The following is a 21106-nucleotide window of genomic DNA, read 5'->3' on the forward strand; positions in this document are numbered from 1 at the left end:
AGCAGTGATGGCTCAACTAATTGGGTTCCTGCCACTCATGTGGGAGACCTGGACTGAATTCCTAGTTCCTGGCTCAGGGCCCAGCTTCGGCTGTTGCAAGCAAGGGTAATGAACCAGCAGTTAGGAGCTGCCTCTCAAATAAAAATAAATTCAAAACAAAAAAAGAAACCTCTGGTCCAGGTTTAGATTAGGGGCATCAGTAGATGGATGTGTATGTGAATTCCCTAGCTCTGTCCACTGAAAGGGCCCAAAAGACATGAAGGCCTGTAGCAGTGAGCACTCTTGGGCCATATCCTACTATGCCCGATCCCAGACCGGGACAAGGAAAAAGCAAGAAGAGCCCAGAACACCTTGTTGCACTAGAAAACTAAGTAGTACTCATAAAATGACAGAAATGTTGTAACGAACAAGGAACTATTCTGAAAGGGGTCCCATTAGCTAAATCTGAAGACATCTGAACAAAATAGCAACAGTAATGGATCCACTGAGTAAAATAATCCTTGCGTTCATACTGACAAATCAATGGGAAAAGCGAGGTTCTTCAAATCAGCATGGACAGTGGCCAGCGCCGCGGCTCACTAGGCTAATCCTCCGCCTAGCGGCGCCGGCACACCGGGTTCTAGTCCCGGTCGGGGTGCCGGATTCTGTCCCGGTTGCCCCTCTTCCAGGCCAGCTCTCTGCTGTGGCCAGGGAGTGCAGTGGAGGATGGCCCAAGTGCTTGGGCCCTGCACCCCATGGGAGACCAGGATAAGTACCTGGCTCCTGCCATCGGATCGGCGCGGTGCGCCAGCAGCAGCACACCGGCTGTGGCGGCCATTAGAGGGTGAACCAACGGCAAAGGAAGACCTTTCTCTCTGTCTCTCACTGTCCACTCTGCCTGTCCAAAAAAAAAAAAAAAAAAAGAAAGAAATCAGCATGGACAGGAGAAAAAAAAGTTACAAAGTCAGCTATACTGTACTATCACAGTAATAATTTAGGCAAGAATTATCAATGAATGCTAAAACTAGGGGTTCAAGCTTAATGAGGTTATCCACAGTCCCTTTCTCCCCAAACTACTTATAAAGAAATACTACCTTCACCAAGCAAGTGTCAAAGGACAGCATGACAGTTATCGCCTCTCCAGGTGGCAGTCTGAGGACATACCATCACTTATGGAGTGTCCACGCCAGAGTGCAATCTGAATCTAATCATGAGCAAACAGATAATGTCCCAAATTGAGGGGGGATGTTCACAAAATGGCCCAGGTTGCAGTTAAAGGAAACAAAGGACAGACACAGTCCAGCTTCCACAAGCTAAAGTTGATAAGAAGACGTGACTAGAACCAGCAACGTCTACGTAGTGCTCAGGTCACAGTTCCTTTCCAGATTCTAACCATTACGAACAACTTTCCTTGTATTTAAAAATAGACCCAGTACTCAGGGGTGGGTAAGGGGGGAATGCTGCCTGCCAACAGTTCTCCTGAAGTTCTCAGAACAATGTGTAGGATCCAAGAGGCTGGTAGAGCACATGTGGCCGTCTGTTCACTGCTGGTGAACTTGGATAAAGAAGATCCCTGAACTCTACTCCATTTTATTTATTTATTTATTTAAGGAACAGAACTCTATTCCATCTTACAACTTTCCTGTAATTTGAAATTATTTCAAAATTCTAAGTGCAAGAAATGAATCATATCTTCATTTACTCAACATAGTTCTGCCATTACCCAAGTCACTGTTTACACAGGTTACTGATGACAGTTACTGAGAGGAGAAACCTCCTTGGAGACCATCCACAGCCACGAAAACAGAAACGGGTACAACCTCTTCAACTCTGGGACCCAGTGCAATGTGAATTCACGGGGTAGACAGGTGTTCATACTGAAAATACTCAGTCACAGAAATATAAATTTCTCATTTTATTCAAAGTTGGTACAGAAGTGCTAACATTTCCATAAAATAATTATTACTATACTTCAGTTACAGGACAAAATACCACAGAAAGGAATGTATTTTGCAAGAAATGGAGTTCGTCTTAAGTTTCCAAATACTTCTGAAGGCTAATGCAGCAGCTGGCAAAATGACACACAGTACACAAATAACAGTGTATTTTACAGAGTCAGTAATGAAAACTGACAGCTCTTTAGCAGATTTGCATCTTTTTTTTTCATTTTTTAAACAATAACACTTTTAAAACACATTAAACCAAGATTATACATGTTTACAATTTTAAAAACTGGATTGTATACAGTAGGTTAGAATAGTCAAGTTAAAATTGTCATGAATGGTTAACAACCTAAATCTACTATTTCAATTGTATTCCTTTCAATATAGAAGTAACCTAGTTTATATCAAATTCTACTTTCTGCTTGCAACCAAAACATTGTATAAGGAGATGGACCTAATCAATTATTCAAACCTGAAAATTTAAAAAGCTGTGGACAATGGAGGGTAAATTTTAAATCGTACAATTCAACAAAACTTACTAATAACTAAATTGATGCTCACCAACTTTATTGATAATCATTTCATCTACAATGCCTAAATGACAGACTAAAATGACACACATACACAATACACACTCCCAGGGTACTGACTGGTCTCTTACAGAAAGTCTGCTCAGAGCATCATAGGCAGGACGCTGGGGGAAAACATTTTTCAATGTAGACATCTTTTTAAAATTCATTAATACTTACATATCAAAATTACTAGATAAAAGCAGCAGCAGGATTCTGCTGGCATTTGGCTTAAAAATAAAGGATGAATGAAGCAAGTTCACAGGATATTATTAGAAAAGGAATTTGTTTTCTTCTTGAAGAAGACTACTAACTTTTGCACAGCAACTATTTTTGATATCCATCTTATCAAAAAAGAAAAAAAAGAAGTACTGAGAAGCACGACACAGTTCATCTGTGATTGCCAACACAGGTCTGGACACAGAAAATGAGATGTCCCAAAGAACGGGCAAGTCCCTGCTCTATCTCTGAACTTGCTGGCAATCTATAAACTGAAGCAACCATGGTGGGGCTTGCAGGGAAAGACTCCGCACCATTATCCGACACTAATGTAGTATGTCATTATTAAAAAATAATAAAGCTTTTGCATCTTAACAACCCCACAGAAAAATCCATGATCTATTTGCCACTCAAAAGTTCGAGCTCTCACAGTGGAATCAGAAAACTCTACTTACACATATTTACACTGCAAGGACTACTTCCCACCTAGGCTAATTAAAGCAGTTTTCCATGGAATTATAAATGAAAGACATTTCTGCAACGAAATCTTCAAAAACATTCTTTTCTTAAAGTTCTTACAAACTATTTTAAATTTTCAAACGTTATTTAAAGGTACAGAATACATAATATATAGGACTAACAGGCTTTAATTGCTTTGCATTATCACATATTGCTAAGCCAAGGATGTTCCTCAAACTTCTTTCTCCTACATTTCTGGCTCTTCTCCCCTCACCCCCCAAGCCTCAGGTCTCAGATTCTAAAACGACGCTGTGGATGCACACCTGGCCAGCTTTCTGCTGCAGGAAGACGGTGAACCTTCCAGCCCACACCAGCTACCACTTCCTCTAGACTTCTACATGAGAGCTGACCAGTCTTTCCCTAAAAAGATGGTACAAAACAGAGGAGAGCAGGAACAAGGAAACCCATCAGCCACTTCTCTCTCATTCTGGGAGTTGTACCTTTTGACACATGGGCAAAACTTAAGACAAAGATACTTATTTGTTCTTGAAACACATGGATCATTCAGAGGAGAAGCAAGCAAAGGGTAGGGGAGGGCAACACTGAGTGGAAGAAAACACATTCTCTTCTTCCTCTTGCACCACGTGCACAGATTTTTGTCTAATGGGGTCTTATGGGGTAACAGGACGGGCAAGCAGTCCCGTACAGACTCTCCGCATTTGGCAAACCTGTCTCAGAATTAGCTCGATGCTCTGAACATCTGGGTTAATTCTCCTCTATTAAATGAAGCATACGAAAAATTAAAGTAGTGTGTGCTCTGCTAAAATGTGAATCTCTCCATGTTTTTTAGAGCATTATTGACAAGAGGTAATCTCCTGAAGTACAAAACCATTCCAACGGCTCTTCAGCTTTAGACCATCCACAACCAACCTAGAAGTGTGTCTGCTTCTTCAGCTACAGATGGTAGCAGAGCCCAGACGTTATTTCAGCGAAGCACCACACCCCACCCGGTTATAATACATCGCTCCCAACATCTGAGCTCCCCACTCCACCACGGTGGGAGATTCGTCCAGGTGACCACTCTGAATCCCCTATCATTCAGTTCCCATAACTTCCATCTCTTAGCATCTAGGGCTGTTACTACTGTGGTCCTCACAACAACTGGTGAGTCTCATGACTGGCACTTGAGGGTTACTCAGAATACCCAGAGTCCTGTGCTTTCTACATGTGGAGGTGCACATGCGTGTGAATGCCATTTGTGCTTTCTATGGACCTTGACCAGCTTTTTCTCCTAGAAGATGAACAGCTGTCATCTACCTGTTCTCAGATTTACCTGTCATAACCACAATGGAAAGGAGAGAGAAAATATCATCAGAATAAGTAACTAAGCAATCAAAAATAATTAAAGCTGCAACATGAATAGTTACCTAGATTCCTTGAACCTAAATAAAGGCTGTATATAAAGTATGTAAATATAATGTATATTTTTAATTTCCTTCACTAGTTATAATGAAATTTCAGAAGTAATAACAAATAAGAATTTTCTATTAAGGAAAGGTGCAAACTAGCAGAGTCAATACTGGCAACCAGAAGGCACTAATCCAAACATATAAATTTTAAAAGCTGGTTATATTATGGAATATGTATTGGCACCTTTGCCAATTCAGGATTTCTATAACAGCAAAGAGTCTAATTTTAATTTCCAATAAATATAACAAAAAAAGCTACTACTGAACATTCCACATATGGAGGTTTTGGCTACACTGATAAACTGAAAAATTACCTAGTTCATCCAAAAGCATTTTTTTTTTTTAATGTAACACACCTTTATCCACCAGCACCAGGGAATAGGGTGAAATGTACCAAGATACATGTAAGTCTCCAGCCAGGCTGTGAATCACCTCCCGTCACCTCGTGCTGCTGCTGAAATCCCCGTAGGAGCTCACTGAAGGGGGAGGGGCTCGCCTATCACAGCCAGTCACTGCACAGGGGTTTCCGCTCCACCACTGAGCAGAGCCAAACCACTGGGACACACAGGGCAGACGTGCGCCTCCGTGCTTTGTCCTGGCTGGCTCTGCAGCGCTTGCTTTTCTCCAGCAACCCGCTCTTCACACATGCTGGGACTCCAGGCACCCAAATCCAACAGTCGTTACATAAAATAAGGTTACTGATTTAAGTCAGCAGCCTGCAATTACTTGGTACTCCCCGAAAAAGCAAAGTGCATGAGATTAGTTAAGACCAGATACACCAAACCTTTTTTGTTATGTAGGAGTAAAAGACTGGTTCTGGTTGGTGGTTCTGGGGGCCTACCAAAAGGAAAAACTGAATCTCACCTTTTACAAAGGAGTTAAGATGGAAACACACCAAAGTTCCATCAATTGTTCACATTATTTTAAAGGTGAGACCACTCCCAGAACTGCAGAGAGAAGTTTAAATAAAAACATTTCTATGACTAAGTAAGTCATGGTGTGGAATTCAGGTTGGAACGTCTATTAATTACTCTGAACTTTAGCTAAATTCTCTCCTAGGAGTCAAAGTAGCCTGAAGTTTTCCAGCCAGGGGAGTTTGACAAAAATATACCTAATTCAGATTCAGAGAAGCAACCTTAATAAGGGAAAGGTGTTTGTATCCCTGGGTTAAGTCAACCAAGGCTAGTAATCAGAAGATTACTTCTCCCGCAACCCAGTCTCCAGTCAAAGGAACACAACTGTTTCCTCTATATGCTGACTGACTAGCTTCAAATCGTTACATTAAATTACTACACAGACAAGCCTTCTGGCATCAAAACAAACCCCACTGCTTTTCTGTAATAAACCATCATTTCAAAGGGCCTTAAGTAAATTTTCACTACTAGTCTCCCTAATTTTTGAAAATAGTTTTGAGAATACCACTGAATTACTAGTGCTTTTGTTGGTCAACACACAATTCTGAGAAAATCATTCTGGAGAATTAACATTTTAAATGAATAGAAATTTAGTATGTACAACTATATTTAAATAAATACATGGATCAGAGGCATTACTACTGGGGCAAAGTATACTATGACAACAGGTCTGAAAGAACTAAGCTGACAAAAAAAATCAAAATAGGAATTTAAATACTGAAAGAATACGTAAAGAACTAAGAAGCAAGGAGAAGAAAAGACAAAAATCAGTCTCTGTATGGTAGGTAGATATGCACAGACACAGAACTATGCCATCTGTTAAAAACATTGCAATGACTTAGGCATCTGGATACTGAAAATCATATGGACACTGAAAGCTAGAAACATTTTTTTCTACTAAATTATCACTATCAAATATCCATCAGCTTCTAATGTGTCAATAAATTCATACTTATTATACTTATCAAACCAGAGTTTAATGGATATGTTTTATTCACAAATACCCTAATTCTTATGGGGAGGGGTTTCAAATAGCAGTCCAGATGCTTCAAATCTCTGCATGTGTCTGCAGGTATTAAGAAAATGTTTGTCCTCCAATTTGTTAATCTCTATCACCTGAGCACTTGTAAACCTCACTTAAATGTTTTTATGATTTTTTAAACTGGAGCTGGCAACTCTGAGTGATCTAATCTTTCCTGTTGAACCCTATTCTCTCAGTCCAGACCTGGGCAATCTCTGGGATACGGTGACTACGTGTCACTATCACCTACCATACAGTCCTCACAACTCAAATGAACATGAGACAGGTAATCCACTAAGCCTAATGCTGCCAAGTGGGAACACTGAAGGATCCAGCCTTCTTAAAGGGTAACAATGGAGCCAGTTTATCTGTCAGTAAGAGAAAAACCTACTGGCTACAAGTAATGAAATTCAAAGATCTCTGGGAAGATCCATATATCCAATGGAGAGAAAAAACCATGGACTACAAACAAGGACACACTGGGGGGAAAAAAAAAAAGATTCTAAAAGGCCTGAGACAAGACTTTTAATCCCCTGTGCCTCTGGTTAGAGACCTGAAGCACAACCCTCCTATCCAATTCTTAAAATGTGAAGTATCAGAATGAGGGTCTCTGTTAACTTCTTGGGGTTCCATCCTTAAGCACCTACATGAACCTGGCCAGCCTCAGTGCAAAAAGACAATGGATCCTCTGAGCGAAGTGAAAAGGAAGCCTGGAGAAATCAGATCTACTGAACTTATGCCAAAGAACACAGCACCATGGCTATTGCTTCATGATCCTCTCTATCTAGAGACTAATGCAGTAACCTCCCAGCAAAGCAGAACTGGGGAAGAGATCAGCTCGGCAGTGTAGGGGAGCAGGACAGTATCTTCTGAGATGATCAGAGAAATCAGAGGTCCCATAGAAAAGTCAACAGTCATTCTGCTCACCAGTGTAATAAGCCCTTCTTATCACATCTTCAGACTAAGAATACCTGAGAAGACAGAAGTCTAAGAACCGGGAACACCACTAACAGCTGATACGACAGTGTTTCTCCTGCCTCGGAAGACCAGTATCCTCGTCTCATTTTGACTTTCAGCTACCATTCAAGTCAGTGTCACTCTCAGTCAATTCTGAACCTTAGCTTGAACTTTAATATAAAGATACACACGTTAAAGTCTTGAGATCAATGTCACTATTTGGGACTCATCTAGTCAGTATACAGTATGAGCAATTTGCTAGCTTATCACAGTCCACGCAGCATCCCAGGAACACTCACTCTAATGAAATACACACTAAGATTGGTCCTCTGAAAAGAAGTGGCAACCAGCAATCCATACTTACTCAAGTGCATTATCTATCACTGGGAAGCAGTAAGGACAAGCTTCAGAGACTTCAGTCTAAATAAAGTGATGTTGATACTGGCAAGAACAAACAATTCTAATGGATATGCTAATAGTCATTCCTTATTTACAGACATTAGTACTCCCAATCTGACCAACTGCTATATACACAAACAGATAACACAATGTATCTTACGTTTTTACTAAGACAACAGCAGACAGAAGATGGGGGAACTATAAGATTCCAAACTATTAGGGCTCAACATTAAATAAAGGGGGAAAAAATCTACACACACGCCTCCTAGTCACTTATGCTGTAAGCAGAAGGAACAGGAAGGCTGCCCAGCCAATACATCAGTTCTCACTGCTGAATTACATAGCAATGTGTTCAGAGTCCAGAAAAATTTAATTCCTTCAACTTAGTGCCAATTTGGAAAATTTAAGATCCTACAAAGGATTGTTTCAAAGAAGAGTTTCTTTGAGAAAAAAAACAAACAGGACAAATCATTTGTCCAGATACATCTGGACAAACTAGGTGTCCAGATTTGGAAGTCTGGTTTCCATTCTCCCCCGAAACATGTTATAACCTTGGACTTGTCACGGCCTTAACCTCCACACAAGAAAAGGATGGTCCCTTATCTATTTGGTCCCCAGGTTATAAACCTCAAGAATGAAATTGAGAAAAAATTCAACAAGGCACTCTAAGCTCTTCAGAATTACATACTATCCATACATGAATTATTTTTCCATCAATAGACTCAGTCCATCAGAAAGCCTCCTGAAGACAGGAAGACATTAAATTACCTGATAATTTCTAAAATCAACTTTGGACTAACCAAGTCCATCATAATGAAACCAGTTCATAGACTACAAAAGAATTTAAAGTCATCAGGACTGAGTTTTGATTCAAAATCTACAAAAGTATCTATAAAAGTAATTCCCCCTAAAGCATACAATCTTAATAAATTCATGCAATTTAAAAAGTATCAGAGATTAAACAAAGTCAAAGAAAGTAAATGCATAATTAGCTTCCTTCATCTTTTAAGGAGGACAAAGAACAACACACACACACACAAACTACACAATCTGGAGAGCTTTTTTCTAACATCATTTGTACCCTGCCCTGTCCTCATTAAGGGGAAACAGCCTGTGAAAAATAAGACTCCCACCATGGACATTGCAACTGGGTACCCAAACCATGTCAAGATAAGGGTCCTAAGATTACAAACATCCTGTAACATCTACTGTCAGACACACTACTAAACCCAGAAGTCCTTGTTCGTGGCACTTCCTGAACATGCTACCCATCCTACAGAAAGATTTCCTGACAACCTACCAATGGAAGCATGCACTCGCGAGTCTCCTGATCCTGATGGCCCATGTGCACTGAAACCACCTCATGCTCTAAGTCACTGCAACAACACAAACGTCGAGGCTGTGTACAGATGGCAAGTCTTGATCACAAACAAGAAGTGTCAAGGATACAGTATGGTCTCGAATTAAACCTGCCTTCTAAAACCACTTCAGTGTATCATGATCTAATCAACCGGGGCGCCCAGCACACACAGGCAGTGTCAACTTTTGGATTCTGAACGTATCTTCCAATTGGATCCATTTGGGAAAGCTATTAAAGAATGTTACCAACTGACAAGAACAAAGCTGGAAAATTATGGAGTGTGAGCAGTATGTTTAGTTTAAGTTAATCAAACACTGCCTGGGAGGCTGGTAATTCCCAAACTGTAACAACAAACTGAATTTGGTCAACATATGTAGGGATCATCAGCAATGCTTACTTCATTCACCCCCCCCCCCAACCCATAACCATTTAACAATACAATTATGACACGTAACTTCAAAGACAGATATGGTCATTTCAATATGGTTCACTTACATTTTAAAGCAGGAAAAAATGGGGGGTGGGGGAGAGAGAACTGGAACGATGTTTTTCCAACATTTTATATACAGAGGGTACAAAAATACCTACAGGAAAACATTCTTTCTTTTGGCAATCAGAATTCATAGACTCATGCTAACAAAATGAACGTGGCAAACTGTCCTGAAACAAGTACAACACAAGCACATTAGATTTTCAGTACATAACTGATTGTACAAGGTCTAAGAATTGGCTTTTGTTTGTGAGTAGGGGTTACAGAGACAGAAAAAAACTTAGAAACGAGCAAATCTTCTACTTCAGCACAAAGTCTGTCAAGACTCGGCAGTGCAAACAGTGTACCTTATTCACGGTATCTTAACAATGATTCTGCCTCAGAGACCTGTGAGAATAAGTAGTCTTTCCTTACTTTGGTATGGAAAATTTTGAACCACATTTGCACAAGTCAGTCTGTTAAACACGTTCTGCTTCATTTAAGTTGAAGATTTACTTCCGTCCATCTCTGGGAAAAATAAAGTCTTGCAAATAGATGATTTTCTGCTAAGTAAAATTTGGCTAAAACCTACAGCGTAAACAATGCCTGAGAGATGCAACAGTTACATAATTTTTTTCCAAAGACCAGTATTCTCTTAAGTGTCTCACCATATCTTAAGTTCATAAGGAGAAATAAACAAACATGAAAATTCCAAGTGAACACACAGCAAAAAGTCCAATATTGAGTATTAGCTTAACTTTTGGAGTCTCTTCTAACATTTGTAAACAAACAGCTTCCTCTTCCATAAGGTCTCTGAGACTCCTCTTGCTGAGACTCTTACTTTTAAAGCCGCAAAACCAGTCTATGAACTTCCAGTAGCGGCTGCCATCCTCTACTTCTTTCTTCCTCTCCTTCTCACCCATGAGAGCCGCTTGCCCGTTGGAGTAAGCGTCCACTGGCGTCTCTGCCTCGGAATGGCCCAGGGAAGCCACCGGGTTGCCCTCCTCTCGGCAGGTCACCAACAGATTGACATCTTCGGGCTGAAGGCCTTTGATGCTGTCCTCCGATTTCCCGTTGGGAATGATGTGGTTGATGGCCTCGCTGTTCTCGCTGCCCCGCAGAATGCTCTTCTCTTGCATTTTGTACGGCTCATCTTTGGGAGAGCAGCTCTCCTTCACCACCAGGCTCTTCTTAGACCAAAAGGTGGTGGTGCGAATCTGTTCCTTTGTGGGAGGTGGGGTAAGAAGGCTAACAATTACAGTAATGAGTCCTGTGACCCAAAACAGTGCTGTGGCCACATACATATAGTGGATGTCTTTGATGAAACCAGGTCTGTTATCAGGCTGGTCGCATTCTGGGGCGCGGTACGTAAAGGCCAGTACCAAACGGACTGCTCCAAGAACAAATCCAGCCATTCCGCCATAGAAAGCCCCTTGCTCATTGCAACGCTTCCAGAAAATTGCCAGAAGAAACAGGGCTGCCACTGGAGGTGTCAGGTAATCTGCTACCTCCTGAATGTAAAGGTACATCTGGCCTCCTTGCATTTCCACGATGATTGGCACCCATGCTATGCTGATAACCACCATAAAAGCCACAAATATCCTCCCCACGATCATCAGCTCCCGAGAACTGGCGCTCTTGCGGATGAGTTTGTACACGTCCAGGGTGAATATGGTGCTGGCACTGTTAAAGATAGAGTCCAGGTCACTCATCAGCGCTGCGATCATCACTGCCATCATCAAGCCCCGAAGGCCCACGGGAACCAGCTTCATCACCAGGTGCGGGTAAGCAATATTGGAACACCCGGCTCGGCTCCCGCACACTTGCATGCAGTGCTCCGGGTTGATGCAAGCTAGATCGTCAGCAAACAGTATCCTGGAAATCATTCCTGGGACCACTATGATAAACATTGGCAGAAGCTTCAAGAAGCCAGCCATAAGAGTAGAGCCTTTGGCATGAGCAATGTTTTTGGCAGCCAAGACCCTCTGCACGATGACTTGGTCAGCACACCAATACCACACTGAGGCTGGGGTCTGCCCAAGAATGAATCCAGGCCACGGAACATCTTCATCTGTTGGATTCCGCAACATCTTCAAGGCGTCTTTCTTAGGTTGGACATTACAAGAATTTGTGTTGGAAAGGTTGTATGTCAACAAGATGGAGGTGACATTGGGTGCGGCCAACATGTACCTTCTCTTAACTTCCTCAAACCCGCCAACCTCCATCATGCTGATAATCATAAGTGTGAGTGCCCCAACAATCATGAGCAGAGCCTGTAGAGTGTCTGTGTAGATCACTGCAACAAGGCCTCCGGTGACAGTCAGCAAAGCAGTCATGCCAATGAGCAGGATGACAGACACATAAAGGTTCCAACCCAAAGACTCCTGGATAAAGAGGGCACCTGAATACAGATCCACTGAGAGCTTGGTGAAGATATAGAGAAGCAGAGACAAGGCTGCAAAATAGACCTGAATCCTATGGCCACCAAATCGCTTGGACAAGTATTCAGGCATGGTGTATACCCCTGACCGGATGTAAATCGGGATGAAAACCCATCCCAGAAGTTGCAAAAGCAGTAAGGCATTGAATTCCCATGCGCCCACTGCAAATCCACTTGCAGCTCCAGATCCTGCCAGCCCAATGAAGTGCTCACTCCCAATATTGCTCACAAACAGAGAGGCACCAATCGCTACCCAGGTCATAGAGCGCCCCGCCAGGAAGTATCCACTTACGGTGCTTCTATTAGATTTCCACATGGCAAAAAAACCAATGCACATGACCAGGATAAAATACAGGGCCACTATGGCAATGTCTGCTGTCTCCAGTACAGCCCTCATTCTGGTAACTTGTGAGTAAGTGTCCAATGACAGAAGTGTCCAACTTTTTATTTACTTATTAGTAACCCCAGCCAGTCTGTGAACCATACGTGCACTGGACTACACAGAGCAATACAGCAGGTCAAAGTCTTTGTCCTTTGGTTTGCTGTCTCGATGGTGGTGGTTGTGATAAACTTTGAAGGAGACAGTTTAAATTTTCCTCGGCTTCTTAATTGGGATCGAGAACTTAGCTCGTACTCTTAATCCACTCTCCACAAGACCATCAGCATTTACTCAGGTGCTGGAGGAGAAATTCTGAGTTGCAGCTAAGTCTAGTGAAGCCTACTGTACCAACCCTGCAAGGCAGCAAAGACAAAAGACAAAGATTGAATTAGAGGAGGGTCTCACCAGGCGATGAGGAAACTTTCAGTCTAGCAAACACGGCGCAACAAGACATTCTTTAAAAGGGAGGGGAGGCGTTTAAAAACACTTTGATTCCACAGAAAAGAGCAATCTGTATGATCGCAGCTGATACCCAAGTCAGTGAGAATACTCATCATTTTAAACAAAGAACAAAATTTATCAACCTCGTAACTAAGTGGCCTAACTTCTCCAGCAACTAAATGCTATCACGACATTGCCCTTTCTGGTGTCACTGTGGTTATCTTAGCCTGGAATGGGCATCAAGATCTTAAGGCACTTAAGGGGAGAATAGGGATACTAGTTATTCATAATAAGGGCACCCAAATGAACCTTCAAATATTATGAATTTCAGGACTATTTGGGACAGATTTCATTACCAGTTGGGGATCTGGATGAACAGGCAGTCTTATTTTCTCTAACCCCCAGGCAATTTAAACACAGAAAATCAAGCATTAATCTATACAAATCTATTTGTATAACACTCTCCTAAACCTCTACATTAAATGCATACAGTTATCATACAAGAACCTGGAACTTGTGAGATGCCCCTGCCCTAATGGGAAACTAGACATTCCACAGACAAGAAACTAGGACATACAACTTAAAAAACAATGTAAAATTGTATTCTTTACACTAGATAGAAGATATCCGGAAGATAAAAAGAAAACTTTTTAAAGGGGGTAATTTCCTTCCCTTTTCTTCAGGCAGTATTTCCAAGAGAACCTGAGAAGATAAAGGCACTGACTCAGGTTTGATTTTTCTTTTGCATGCTTTTACATTCACGGATATAGAGAACAAGGGCAGGGGGAGGGGGAGAAGGGAAAAAGTCTTCTGCAAGACTGAAAAATAATTTGATTATACCTTCCAAACCTCAACAAAACACACATTTGTCAACCACTGGGTAACAAATCATCTTCGGTTACATAATTTTCAGTCCTGGATTATCACTCCGCAAAATAAACATTTAAATTTACCAAAATAAAATTTATTAATTTGATGGGTTTTCTCCTGGAAAAGAGAAATTCTGAGTCTTCAAAGTTAATTATAATTGTTGCCGACAGATTAACATGAAACATTATTATGCAACCTAACATCTTCTACACATTAACTTCTAGGTGATTTCTCATCTGTAGAACCACCACCTCATAGTAAAATGTTTTTCCATGTTTGAAAAAACAGCTGATTTCTGATGAAGCTAGACATTTTCCTTTGAACATCAACAGTAAATTTCAAGTCCTACAAATGATAATGAAGCCACCTCTTTTCAGAATTGTTCAAAATAGGCCATAGTGCTTAAAAACACATCTCACTGCCAAGAGAAAAGGAGGTGGATATAATGCCTAAAGACTTACGCTCTACCAAATTGGGTTATTAGGTCTAATTCATAATTGTACCTAGATAAAAATGTCAGCTCCATCTTTCTGCCTTTTTAAGCATGAGGCACTACAGCAACTATGTTAACAGATTAAAGTCTTTCCTCCTAAAGTGTCGATGGTGGGGATAAACAAAATTGCCAGAATAAAGTCATACACTTAAAGTTGGGATTTCTGTCACTACTTTCCGCATCCCCAGAAACATAGAAGGTTTTAAAGAAATACTCTGACATTATCTAAGAACAAGTTACATTTTTAATAAAATCTAACCAAATGACAAACCCATATTATTTAAGAGTAACTTTTAAGTGTTCCAATATCAGGACAGCTCCTCAATTACAACAGAAATTGCCGCAGGCAGTTGAATCTTGCATTCAACAGGGTTTGTCCTGCCACCCAACACCCAGGCAACCTTCCCCACACAACCCAACTTAGTAGTCAGGTAAGCCCAGCCGACTGGCCCTTCTTTCAGGTAGAGCTCTTTCCATGGCAGCAGCTAAACATGTGTTTCCCAAAAGGGGGAGAGAGAAACACCTGGACAATCTTGTCTCTGTGTGTGTCTGGAGAGGAGGTAGAATACGGTTTGTCTTCGTGGCTGACCCAGCATTGCTTCTGAGAATAAAGACTCGGAAACAAGACAAGCATTCCTTCCTCCACGACCAGAAGTCACTGCTAACATCAGTTAGCTGCTTCTCCATGTCAAACAGAACTTACGGAAGGCAGGTGTCTACGCCATATTCTGCTCCCTGGAGGTGGCTCCGCTGGGCTGAGATTTCCACACAAGCTCTAACTGTTCTGAAAGGTGCTCGGCCCACAGCAGAGGCAGCATGCAGTGTCCAAGCCCCAGCTTGAGCTGAATTTGAATTCTCTACTTTCTGTCTACGCCTCCTCAGGTCCTTCAAAAACCATGCTAACACTTCCTTTCTTATTGGATACTATACCAGTCTGTGGATAAGTTTTTAGAGTTTTCAAATTTAAGCAAAATACATCAAGAGACCAGCACCTGGTAAACACTGGGAAAGGAAAAACAAAACAAACCCCAAGTGGGTTGATTCAGTTTGTAGAAAGATACAAAATACTGTAATATAAAGCAGCTAAATATCATACTCTAGTCATTGAACAGATGATCAGTCTTGAACTTCTGACTTTCAGGAATATGATTTTAAATGTCTTGAAACGGCTCCAAATAAAATATACAGGACATGTTTCGTATATATCTTCTTCTTTATATAGAAAATTTCTCAACAAAATACAATGAACAATGTCCACATTTCCTTTACTTATAGGAGTACTTTACAAGGAAGAATTTTTTTTTTCAGCTAAGATGAAATTCTTTTTTAAAATTTTTTATTTACTTGAAACAGACAGAGGACTCTCCCATGCCCTAGTTCACTCCCCAGATTCCTACAACAGTCAGGGAGGGAATAGATTGAAGCCAGAAACTCAATCCAGGTCTCCAGAGTGTAGGTGGCAGATACCCAACATTTGAGCCATCCCCTACTACTGCAAATCACCTATGGTGTAGAACAGCAGGAAGCCCAGGCACTCTGATACAGATGACCCAACCAGTGTCAAGTAACAGCTACACCAGGTATCTTTTAAAGAGCCCATGAAGCTCTTAGCTTGTATTTTGTATTTAATTATGCCTTTTTTCATGGTTCAGGTAGATCTGTGAATTGAGACACCTAGAATAAGCAACAAAATAGGTATAGTTAGGGGAGTGTTTCTTTGGTAGTGCACTGTTCATCCCCTAGTGGGGACGGGCAAGTTTAACTAAACCTCTGACACAGAGGTGTTGTGAAACACAGCAGATTCCATCAAAGGAAAGTTTCCTTCTCAGAAACTAACTTTTATTGATTGTACTCTAGGGAATACAATTTTGGTGCTGCTTCATGAATTGGGATGAATCACACTGCAAATGAAGAATAAGTATAAATTATCTAATGTATTTCCCTCAGGCAATACAAAACAAGTTAACCAAAACATAATCAGCTACAATGACCAAACCTCTCTTCCACTCTCTAGAGTAGCCATATAACTTATCTTCCAGGACATCCAGCCACCTCTCATAAAAATCCAACATGGAACAAGGAAAATGACTCCTTAACTTAGTCAGGGGTCCCAGTCCTCACAAATTCAACCACACGTGTGGATTCAAATCTCAAGACAGAAAATGATGACCCTACGAGTGAGCAAACAATCCCTTCAGCACTGGAATCGATCTGAAAACACACACACCCCCAAGGGCTTCTCCCACTCTGAGCCAATGAAAAGCTGTCACTTTACCAGCTAATAACTTACGGGACACAGGACAGACACCTCTGTAAACCTGTGCCTGCACTGGAATCACCTTCATGTGTCCATCAAAAACAAAGAAAAAAAACATGGCCACGCGCAAAGCTTGCTTTTTCCCACCTCAAAGAGCAACAGTGGCTCCCACCACCTGTCACGATTCTCTGGAAAGGGAGATGAGTGCAGGTACTGCCACCGACGAGGGGGCGCAGAGAGCAGGGCAGCTCTCAAGACTCGGGTTCTAAGCGGTCATCACCCAACCGCGGGACCCTTAGGCACACAACTTCAACTCCACAGGCGTCAGCTGTCTCATCTGTACACTAAAACCACCTCCCAGCCCCTGTTGGTTTCAGAGTTAAGCAACAGAGAGAAAGTGCCTGATACTGCCCAGGACAACAGGCAGGTGGCTCCATAAGCTCCAGTTCACTCTGCACAAACTGCCAGGGGCTCCTTCCAACTTAAACTGCCAACCACACGCCAGGCATTTTAGGATCTCCATAGAAATCATTTTTCTATGAAAGAACTAGAAAAAATAATGTATTAAAGATGCAGTTGTCTCACAAATGTTTTCAAGACCCTCTCAACCACCCCATTATTAACGCTTATCTACCACTTACATCACATCATTTAAATACCAAAGAAACTCGAAGTTTGTATGAAATTCTTAAAGACTTTCCACACATGTTCACTCTATCACACGGAGTCGAGGCCCTGTGAAGGCAACTCCACAAGCAGAAAAGCTGAGCAGTGCCTGGGGCACAGCACACATGTGCTCACACAGGGCCAGCTTAAACCCTGCTCACTAAAAGTGCGGAGCACAGCACACACAGGAGCAGCTCATCAGTGACACTTAAACACAAACCAGGTAGGGGCCAGCGCTGGGACGTAGTGGACAAAGCTGATGCCTGCAGTGCCAGCATCCCATGTGGGCACCGGTTCAAGTCCCAGCTGTTCCACTTCAAATCCAGCTCCCTGCTGATACACCTGGGAAAGCAGTGGAAGAGGACCCAAATCTGTGGGCCCCTGCACTCACATGGGAGACCCAGAAGAAGCTCTTGGCTCCTGGCTTCAGATCAGTCCAGCTCTGGCCATTGTGGCCATTTGGAGGGTAAACAAGTAGATTGAGGACCCCTCTCTCTCTCTCTCTGCCTCTCTGTAACTCTGCCTTTCAAATACATAAAGGAATCTTTAAAAAAACAGTATTCCAATATAGTGTGTGTGACCTCCAACCAACCCTCTGTGTATCTGCAAGATGAACAGTCCCTAAAACACTTAGAGAATATTTCCATTAAACCTTTCAACCTCAGCTATCTACATTTTTTAAAGTATACAAAAACCAGACTGAACTCAAATGGTATTCAAGCTGTATTCTGAGGACTTCTAGTTCCTTGCGTACCATCAGGGGGTGGAAGGTGCGGCAGAAGAGAGCCAGGGATTTCAGTCCCTCACCCTAAGCCTCTGCAGCTCTACTTTGATCAGTTTTTCCCATAAGAGGGATAGGGGTAAGGATGGTTTCCCAAGCAAACCGTTTCTTCAAGTAAAATTCTTATTCACTGGGACCAGCATTGTGGTTCAGCACATTAAGTCGCCGCTTCCAACTCCAGCATCCCGTATTAGAACACCAGTTCGAATCCAGGCTGCTCTGTTTCTGATCCAGCTTCCTGCTAACACACTTGGGAAAGTAGGGGAAGATGGCCCAATTACTTGGGCCCCTGCCACCTACATGAGAGATCTGGATGGAATCCTGGCTCCTGGACCAGTCCCACCAGTTGCGGCCATTTGGAAAATCTGTCTCTGTCTCTGTCGCTCTGCCTTTTTAATGAATAAATAAAAATATCTTCAAAAAAAAAAAAAAAAAAGGAGCAAATGCCAACAGCCTATTATTTTGAAAGAAAGGAAAATACAAAGTAACACAGCAATAGCACCCATGATACCACTTCATCTAATCTCAACAACTAAACATTTGTGTAAATCTTAGTGAGAAGAATTCAAAAGACTCAGTACCATCCCCTTGTAAACTGTGCTTATCAAAGATAAGTGAGTTACAAACAACAGAGATAACAAGCAGAAGCTGATACTCACCTAAATTCTGACTAACAGCGTTTTCTCTAGTGTTGTATGTATTACTCTAATTCTCACAACCACCATGTGGCAAGTGCAATTATTATGACCATTTTATAGACGAGAATATTGAAACCGAGGCAGTTAACTTGGCCAAGCATACAGCTCTCTGTGTCAACACTAGGATTTACACTCACATCCATTTGTCTAACTAGCTGCTTCCCTTCATCTCTCCGCAATACCACCTTCAATGAAAAGGACATTTCTTTGCTAACAGGAAGAAAATTAACAATACTGACAGGAGATCAATCATTCAACATCATGCATGTTTAAAATTGTGTGTTCAGAGAAAATATTCAAGACAATATATTAACAAATGTTAACAAAATAAGAGCAAATATCACATGTGACAAAATCGTGTCTCAATATTCAAAGTGCATGAGGGAAATGGAGAGGTTAAAAACAAAAGGAAAGTCCCAGGAATGGGCTTCTTATGGGTAAACAAACACCCAGAGTAGAAAAATCTTGATGCGTCAGCTGTGGATCAAGGTTCTTACCACCCAAGTCCAAGCTTTTTGCCTTTATTCTCTTCAGTATTAATTAGTCCTTCCACTAGAGAATTTTAAAAAGTTAGACCTGCCACCTATAAATTACATTTGTTTTTCTTTAAAAAAAAAAAAAAAAAAAGTTAACACCTGACCTAGTTAGAACAGTCTGTATGAAGCTATCTAACTCAATCTTTACCTGCTAACTCCTACAGCTCGAAGACATCAGGTCAAAAGAACTGTGTGTATTTTCTATAGACGCAAGGGCTCCCACAGCACATTCACGGAGCACTGCTGTTGAATGAATTGTTAGCGTCTATCCTGTTTGGGAGTATGAAGAATCTGGCTTGGCTCTCTCAAACCTGCTCTCGCAGCCTCCCCATCTCAGAGAATGGCAACTCCATGCCCACCACTGTTCAAGCCAAACCACCAGTCCTTCCTCACTGCTCGCCTTCTCTCGCAACCTGATACTACCAATTTCTAAGCAAAGCTTGTTGATGCTTTGTTTAAAATACATCCAGACCAGTTAATACTTCTATTGCTACCATCTAGTCCAAACCACCACCCCATCTCATGAACGGTCCATGGTCTCCATGCTTCTGCCATGGGCCCACAAGGGCACTACGACAGCAGGCACCCCACTTTCATCACAAGGTACCAAGTCCCTGGGCCTCCACCTGCCCTGTCCAGGCAGCACTGCACACCCAGCTCTGCACAAGGCTTGCCTTCTCGTTTCATCTTTGCTCAAAAGCCACCGCTCTGACCACGTCAACTCTATTTTGCTTTATCTTCCACAGCTTTCAACACCTAACACATAAAACTGACTCGCCCCTTCTCCTCGGAGCTAGAATATAAACTCCCAGAGGCAGTTCTTGTAGCTATTCTTTACTGATGTGCTCTCTGCCCAGACACAATCTTGCACATCATGCAGGTGCTTAACTGTTTGTCAAATAAATGACTCAAATATCACTAAGTACATAATCAAGATTGCTAAACTTCATACCCTATACAACCTTTTAAAGCACTAAGAGTGGTATATTAAAAAGGCTGAGAGAATAAACCCTCTAATCTCAAATAGCTCTAAATTAAGGGTATGTGGAATAAGGCAAGTCAGACTAGGCAAGAATGCCCTTTGTTCACATAGAAATCTCAGTGGGCCATGACGTAGTTTGTTAAAGCCAGTATCTGGAGACCCCTAACCACCACAATAGTGGTCCACTCCTCAATCCACTAGCTCCATTGTGGAGATGTTCCAGGTTTTCCTGCAGCAGCCGTCAACATCCGGGTCACAGTGTGCGGTGGTATGTGGCGACCTTCCCTGTTCATGCGCTTATCTGATGGCTCTGTCCACACGGTCAAGCTGATATGGGCAAGCAGCACTTCCCTTCAGCTCCCTCCACACCTGCACAAGCACCCTGCTGAAGTCACCTTAGGAAGCGTTTCTCCCTTCTCCACCTCTCCATTATACCTCACTCACCGTTCTCATACAACTAGTCACTGGAACAACAAGCATTCACCAAACACGGCGTGCCAAGCACCTCATGTGCAAACCCATTTAAGCCTCACAGAAACCCCCAAGAGGCAGGCACAATTATCTCCAATTTACAGATGAGAAAATTAAGGACATTCCTGGAGTATCACTAACAGAGCACAGGAACATCCTCTCTGAGGCAAAGGTGAAGAATGTAACCTTTTATGATACTTTTCAGGAAGACAGACACACACACACACACACAACACACACAAAATTGTAATAAGCACAAGTCAAAAAACCCAACTGATGCAGAAGGAATGATACGAGAAAGTCATTTCCAACGTATAATCCAAGAATGCATCTA

The 21106-nt window shown here is 41.9% G+C and overlaps 2 protein-coding genes across 7 annotated transcripts in view; both read right to left on the minus strand.

Annotated features, from left to right (window-relative positions):
- Positions 1-21106, minus strand: part of MRPS6 (mitochondrial ribosomal protein S6) — a 67314-nt gene that overhangs the window by 31381 nt on the left and 14827 nt on the right. The gene's annotated exons all lie outside the window — the stretch shown is intronic.
- Positions 1882-21106, minus strand: part of SLC5A3 (solute carrier family 5 member 3) — a 33592-nt gene continuing 14367 nt past the window's right edge. For 3 of the 4 annotated variants that reach the window (XM_051833547.2, XM_070071684.1, XM_051833550.2), the window contains exon 2: positions 1882-12930. In XM_051833547.2, the coding sequence (XP_051689507.1) occupies positions 10439-12595 (2157 nt within the window). In that variant the 5' untranslated portion in view covers positions 12596-12930 and the 3' untranslated portion in view covers positions 1882-10438. Of the gene's footprint in view, positions 12931-21106 lie in introns of those variants that run through there. The other variant, NM_001171422.1, reaches the window with a different exon arrangement.

The sequence above is a fragment of the Oryctolagus cuniculus genome, chromosome 4 (assembly GCF_964237555.1).
Source record: "Oryctolagus cuniculus chromosome 4, mOryCun1.1, whole genome shotgun sequence".
NCBI classification, from domain to species: Eukaryota; Metazoa; Chordata; class Mammalia; order Lagomorpha; family Leporidae; genus Oryctolagus; species Oryctolagus cuniculus.